The following is a 7,190-nucleotide window of genomic DNA, read 5'->3' as shown; positions in this document are numbered from 1 at the left end:
GCTAGCAGCCTTAAGTGCAAAGTATATGTAATACTGCTGATTAAAATAGCCAATAAAACACACATGAACATGAAACACATCCCATATAGAGAGCTGAATCTGAGACACAATAAAACAAACTCAGAAACCCAATTAACTCATTTTCACCCAAATTATCATATTCTAATCCTATGCAGAATTCTGCAGCTTTCTCTGTGTTTTCTGTCGCTGTTTTGCAGCTAGCTGGCGATGGTAAACAAAAGTAAAGTCACGGACAGCGAGGTGCAGAGGTGCTGCAAACTGCTCGAGTGGAAACAGCGCTTCTAAAAAAATTTACAAACACAAAAAACGAAGGGCATTCTATTTGTAATTTCAGTTTGTTTGAGATAGTTTTATAAACTCTCAATTTTCATATTTCTCTTTTAATTACCGTTTCTATTAGTTTTAGTTAATGAAAATGTATTTTCACTTTAAATTTTCGCTATTTCATTCGTTTTGTTAACGTACGCATGGTAACTTAACTCTTAGACATAACTAAATATCTACACAATTAAATTTACGAAATGTTTACTAAAACTTCACAGGTTGCTACAGGATTCTTTTCCACTTCTCCATTATGACATCACAGAGCCGGTGGATAGATGTTAGAGACCTTGTGCTCCTCCACCTTTTGCTTGAGGATGCCCCACAGGTGCTCAATTGGGTTTCAGTCTGGAGATATACTTGGCCAATCCATCACTTTTACCTTCAGCTTCCTCAGCAAGGCGGTTGTGACCTTGGAGGTGTGTTTGGGGTCTTTATTGTATGGATGTGATCTAATGCTGCCATTAAGTCGTGTCGGAAATCGTGAACTGTGTTTATGAGATGAGAGGAGGTGAACGCCATCACCAGTGGGAAACTCGGATTATAAGATAAGCCCAGAGTTTCCCAGAACAAGACGTCATGGCGGCTGCCAGTATGGATTCTGCTCCTACAGTAAACGGTAAAGCTTATTAGCTATGGTTTTAAACTGTACAGGTTGTTCTTAAGTTTAGTTTTGAGGGTGACTTGCACTAATGTTACTAAGCAACAAAGCCAATTAGAAGGACCCAAGTCTTGCCTTGTGCACATATATTTATTTTATTAAAACATATTTTTTAAACAGTTTTTTTTATTTTTATTCTATTTGCCTTATGCTCTTGGGGTATGGCAAAATACCTCCTGTTTTTTTATGATGATAAACCAAAAGTATAAACAAAATTATTTTTCTAATGGCGTTCATTTCCACCAAATCAAAAACTACTTGAACGCATGTTAAGTCATAATTACAACGTCCAACCTCGTGAGTAGGAATTTCCGAGGAGGACTTGAAGGCAGCATAAAGCTTTGCTTCAGAATGTCACAGTACATGTTGGAATTCAGCTCCCCAGTGTTGGAAGCACTCATGCAGTCCCAAACCAGGTATGCTACCACCACCATGTTTGACTGTATGCAAGGGACAGTTGTCGTGGTACTCCTCACCAATGCACCACCTCATGAAATCTGTTCTAAGTGGTACCTGTTCTGAAAAAACATTATATGACCATGGCCACGATGCTGTATCTCAGTTACAGGGTGTTTACAATCGTCTTATAGTCTAGACCATCTATGTGTAAAGCAACGATTCTGTTTTTCTCACATCCTCATAGAGCTCTTTGCCATGAGGTGGCATGTTAACTATCCAATGGCCAGCATGAGTGATTTTAACCCAGAACACCAAATTTAACAGTCCTGATCCTCGTTCACACCTGAGACCTTGTAATACTAACGAGTCACACATTTCAGATTTTAGTTTGATTAAAGTTTTAAAACCCATGTATAATATCATTTTTGTTCCTTCTCACAAATATGTGCTACTTTGTGTTGGTCTATCACTTAAAATGTCAATAAAATACATTTAAGTTTGTGGTTGTAAGGTGACAAAATGTGAAAAAGTTCAAGGGGCATAAATACTTTTTTCAAGCTTTTTTATTTGTGTCAGCCAAATAAAAAGTATTTATAAAAAGAAAAAGAATTGCGAGGATGGGGCCCTGGGGACCTTTAGTTATCTGAAGAAAACCATTATCTAATAATAATATAATAACCATTATTATATTTAGTTTTATATTTTTGTTTTATTGTAAATCTGTTTTTATCTTATTAAATGTTCAGTTAATTTGTTTGTTTCAGGATAGAATTAGGGTGGGGTCTGAACTGGCCTCTGACAGGTGGAGGTGTTGCTATGTGGGTCATTCTTACACCTCTTCATCCTATAAAAGAGAGTAAAGCTGCAAAAGATCCAGGTGAGTTCAGGTATAGGTGAGGTACAGGTGGGGTTAGTGCAGATATGGATAAAGTGCAGGTGAGGTGCGCACAGTTGGGGTGAGGTACGTTGTGCATTTAAAGTGTTGTGGGATCATTATCTATGCTTAGGTGAGATACAGGTGAGGGTTGTGCAGATACAGGTGAGGTACAGGTGAGGGTTGTGCAGGTACAGGTGAGGTACAGGTGAGGGTTGTGCAGGTACAGGTGAGGTACAGGTAAAGTGACCAAACTGTTTCTTTTGAAACAACAAATGAATTTTGGGATTTTTTAATTTCTATGCTGTTTTACTGAAGAAGATTTCTCTCAGATTCTCAGAGGCAGTTCAGAATTATTTGTGAAAATGGAAAGGTAATCATCTACCTGCAAATATTTAAATATTCATGATAAAAAATGTTATTCATCACTGTGGGAAAAAAATCTTGTATCTCCAACATAGAAATAAATCTGTTTATATTTCTGAAAAAGTAAATATATTTTATTACAGGTAATTCTGGAGCATTTCCTCCAGTTCATTCTTTGCCAAAGTCAAATACAACAGACTTATTTACATTATAAATTATAAACAGATTTACATTATGAAGAGAAAAAAGAAAAATTACAAATTCAATGTTTTTGCAGAACAGCAATGAATTTTATAACAGTTATAAATATACAATGGGAATGGATTGTAATGATTGTATGGTAAAATAACAGTTTGTGGTTTAAAAACTTTATCAATATATGATTATAATTTTCACACACAACATATAGAATATGAACAATATAAAGAGTATAAAGAATATATTGAATATAAAGTATATAAAAATATGAGTATAAAGAATATTAAGTATATAAATGATGTATAAATATAAAGTATATAAAATAAATAAAGAATATAAAGAATATAAAGAGTGTAGAATGTAAGAAATAATAAATATATAAAGGATATATTGAATATAAAGTATATTAAGAATATATAGAATAAAAGTTGTAAAAAATATAAAGAATGTAAAGAGTATAAGGTGTTTAATGAATATAACGTATATAAAAATATATTGAATTCAAAGAATATAAAGTATATTAAGAATATATTAACTATAAAGAATATAAAGAGTATAAAGAATGTAATGATTATAAAGAATTTAAAGACTATGAAGAGTATGAAAAATATAAAGAATATAAAGAGAATGAAGAGTATGAATTTAAACAATATACAGAATATAAAGTATGAAAATAAAGAATATAAAGAATATGTAGAATATGAAGAGTATGAAGAGTATGGATATAAAGAATATAAAGAATACGAAGAGTGTGAAAATAAAGAACACAAAAAATATTTAAAGAATATAAAGAGTTGACTCTTGCTGATTAATCTCTGTATAAGATCTTTTTTTAGTTCATGCTGTTTACTGATTTTAATTCTGTGAATAGTAAGTGTTTTTTTGGCAGTATCCAACTAGATTTACAGAATATTATTTTTCCTTGCATTTGTCTAAATTATAAACTCACTAAAATAAATAAATAAATTAAGAAATGAATCAATAAATTAATTCATCAATAAATTAATTAGTAATTAATTCTAATCATAATTAGAATATGATATTATAATAAATGAAAAACTGGACTGTCTGTAGTGGGCTACTTTTAATATTTTTTAGAAATAATATAAATAATTAATAAAATAAATAAAGGTAATTATCAGACCCATTGTAGTGGCTGGATCTGCTGCCCAGTACTGGGAGCATTAAGTCGCAGTAACACCAGTAATGTAAAATCCACTGCAGTAAACTTTAAACCAATTCTAGTCACCTTCAGTCTGCATATATTATTATTATTATTATTATTATTATTATTATTATTATTATTATTATTATTATTATTATTATATAATGTTTGTTTATTTTTTATCTTTTATCTGTTTTGCCTGTTATTAAATCTTATTATCTGTTAATATTTATTAACATTGATTTCATTTTTATTGTATTTTATTGTGAATGTGAAAATTAACGCTTATAGTATCTCATAGTGAAAATAAAGATACATATTACTGCAATTCATACAACATATGCAGTAGCATTTAAATAAAGCAAAACTATTAATATTGCTGTTTTTTGTGTGGTTGTTATACATGTGTAATAATAATTATATCAGAGCTGAATATGTTAAGATATAGCTTATTATATATTTTCTTATTCTATTTGCAGCATTTCAGTGAAGAATCAGACGAGTGTTTCGGTGGTTAGCGAGTTTATTCTGTTGGGTTTTGCCGGACTGCAGGCGGAGTATTTTGGACTGGTGGGGGCGCTGTTCCTGAGTGTGTACATTACGGTGCTGGTCAGTAACTCTGTGTTCGTGATGATGTTGTTGGTGGAGCCGCGGCTGCAGAAGCCGATGTACATTATCATGATGAACCTGGCGTTGGCGGATATCGGGTTCTGCACCGTGGTCCTGCCTAAAACCGTGTCCCGGTATCTCCTCGACGGCGGCACCATCTCCTTCCATGCCTGCATGTTCCAGAGGCTGCTGGTCCATTACTTCGCCAACGTCAACTTCCTGGTGATGACGACGATGGCTCTGGATCGGTTCCTGGCGGTCTGCTACCCCCTCAGATATCCTGTTCTGATGACCAACCGGATCATGATCCTCCTAAATGGGATCTCATGGACCGTTTCCATGATCATCCCGGCCTTCATCACCACTCAGATGTCCCAGATGCCATTCTGCGGGCCGAACCGGATCGTCCACTGCTTTTGTGACACAGCGTTCTTATACAGCCTGGTCTGTTCCAACGTCAGTGCCCAGAGCTTCGTCTTCACCTCGTTAGTGACGAGCATCATCTCGCTGACTCTCCTGATCATCACTTTCTTTTATCTCAGCATCGTGGTGTCCGTCATGAGAATGTCCAGCAGCCTTAGCAAAACCAAGGCCTTTTCCACCTGCGGAACTCAGCTCTGCATCATCTGCATTCACTACGTCCCACGATTCGTTGTCCTGACCTCGCCGTACCTGCCCAATGTCAAGTTTGACATCAACCATCGAATCGCCTTCACACTCACCTACTGGCTGATCCCGCCTCTCCTTAACCCCTTCCTGTACTTCTTCAGAACCAAAGAGATCCGTCAGCTCTTCCACAAATGGTGTTCCTGTGCTCAGAGGCACGTGAGGCGGAGCCAAATCAATATTCTGTCTGTGTCTAACTGATTGTTCTTTATATTAATCTATTAAATATTGAATAATAATAATCAATAAATATGTTTACTCATAATAACTGTAATAATTAATGTGTTTAATAAATGCTGATTTACAAGAGAAGAGTTTCAGCTGTTTACATTTTATTGCATTAAAATTACTAATCAGTGTTTGGACACAGCAAAGAATGTTATGAAACACAGTGGAGAAGATTGGCTTTAATTCAGGAGTTTAACAATAAAACAAAATCATTTAATCATTAGGTCACTTTTACAGTTCACAATTTTTTTTTTCTAATTTTATTTCAATTTTTTCCCATTTTCTCTCATTTACACAGCCAATTACCCAACCCAGTCATTAGTACTCCCTCTATCATTAGTAATTCCCCAACACACCAGGGTGAAGACTAACACATGCTTCCTCCGATACATGTGAAGCCAGCCACCACTTTTTTTTGAGCTGCTGCTGATGCAGCATTGCCGAGCAGTCAGCGTGCTTGTAGGAAAGCGCAGCGACTTGGTTCCGGTACGGCAGCTCACAGACGCCCTGTGCTGCAGACATCACCCTAGGAGTGATGTGGGGAGAGAGCACCATCCACCCACCTGGAGGGAGCAGGGCCAATTTGCTTCCTTTGAGCGCCGGCAGCTTGATGGCAAAGCCGTATGAGTAGGGGTTCGAACCAGCGACCTCTCGCTCTTAGTGGCAGCGCTTAAGACCGCCGGACCACTCGGCACCCCCAGTGCCAGTTCAGCATTTTCACCGGCTCAAAATTATTCTGACAGGGGGGCTAAGCGCCAGTTTGAATCCTGTTTGTGCAGTTTGCCATCAGCTGCCAGAGCCCTGAGAGAGCACAATTGGACTTGCTCTCTCTCTCTCTCTGAAGGGGTAAATGATAATGCAGGTGAAGAAGCTCATTATTAAACTAAAAAAAATCAGAAACTTTTTTGAGGGCTCAAATCAATAATCAGTGCAGTTAATTCTTAACACTAATGCCAATAAACACCCACAAACACACTAGTGATTAGTGCAGTAAAGTTTATGGTAAGAGTTTATGGTTTAGGGTATAGGGTTTAAGGTATAAGGAATAGTCGTGCTAGGCTTGTAGTGTTTGGTGGTATAGCGGTTCATCTGGTATTAACCTATTATTACATATTTTTTTATGTACTGCCATACCATATGAATTGAATGCAGTTTTTAAATAAAGGTTTTTATTATTGAGGAGAATTTTTTCCGCCCTGAAAGCTGCTGACCTGGACAACATCCCCAGATGGGTGCTAGGGGATTGTGCTGATCAGCTCTCATATGTTCTGGCGGATATCTTCAATGCCTCTCTCATTGCCTGAAGACTGCCACCATCATTTCGGTCCCCAAAAGATTTTCAGGTCCTATTTAAGTGATTTCTTGATAGAGAACAGGTGTATGTAATCAGTCCTGGGTGTGGTTAGAGAAATTAAGTGTGATAAACTACAGTGAAGTTATTTTAACTGAGGGAGACACTTTTTCACACCACTAAGTATTATAAGATGTGTGTATATTAAGGCGTGTTTGTGTATCATAGGAAATGTGTACATATTGGAATGTGTGTATATTATGGGATGTGTGTCTATTATAGGGTGTATGTATTATGGGGTGTATATTACAGGATGTGCGTGTACTATGGGGTGTGTTTATATTAAAAGATGTGTGTATAATGGTTTGTGTGTGTTTATCATGGGATGTGT

At 36.1% G+C, this 7,190-nt stretch overlaps 1 protein-coding gene across 1 annotated transcript; it reads left to right on the top strand.

The window, feature by feature from the left end:
• The first annotated feature begins 2,413 nt into the window (after positions 1-2,413).
• Positions 2,414-5,592, top strand: LOC103047514 (olfactory receptor 10A4). The gene is made up of 2 exons (XM_007255034.3): positions 2,414-2,649; positions 4,485-5,592. Exons 1-2 carry the CDS (start codon positions 2,642-2,644, stop codon positions 5,479-5,481), a joined length of 1,005 nt encoding a protein of 334 aa, XP_007255096.3. The 5' UTR covers positions 2,414-2,641; the 3' UTR covers positions 5,482-5,592.
• Positions 5,593-7,190: the final 1,598 nt, after the last annotated feature.

This window comes from Astyanax mexicanus, chromosome 20, assembly GCF_023375975.1.
Source record: "Astyanax mexicanus isolate ESR-SI-001 chromosome 20, AstMex3_surface, whole genome shotgun sequence".
Lineage (NCBI taxonomy): Eukaryota > Metazoa > Chordata > Actinopteri > Characiformes > Acestrorhamphidae > Astyanax > Astyanax mexicanus.
Note: the sequence above shows the minus strand (reverse complement) of the source record. Positions and strands in the feature narration are given on the sequence as shown.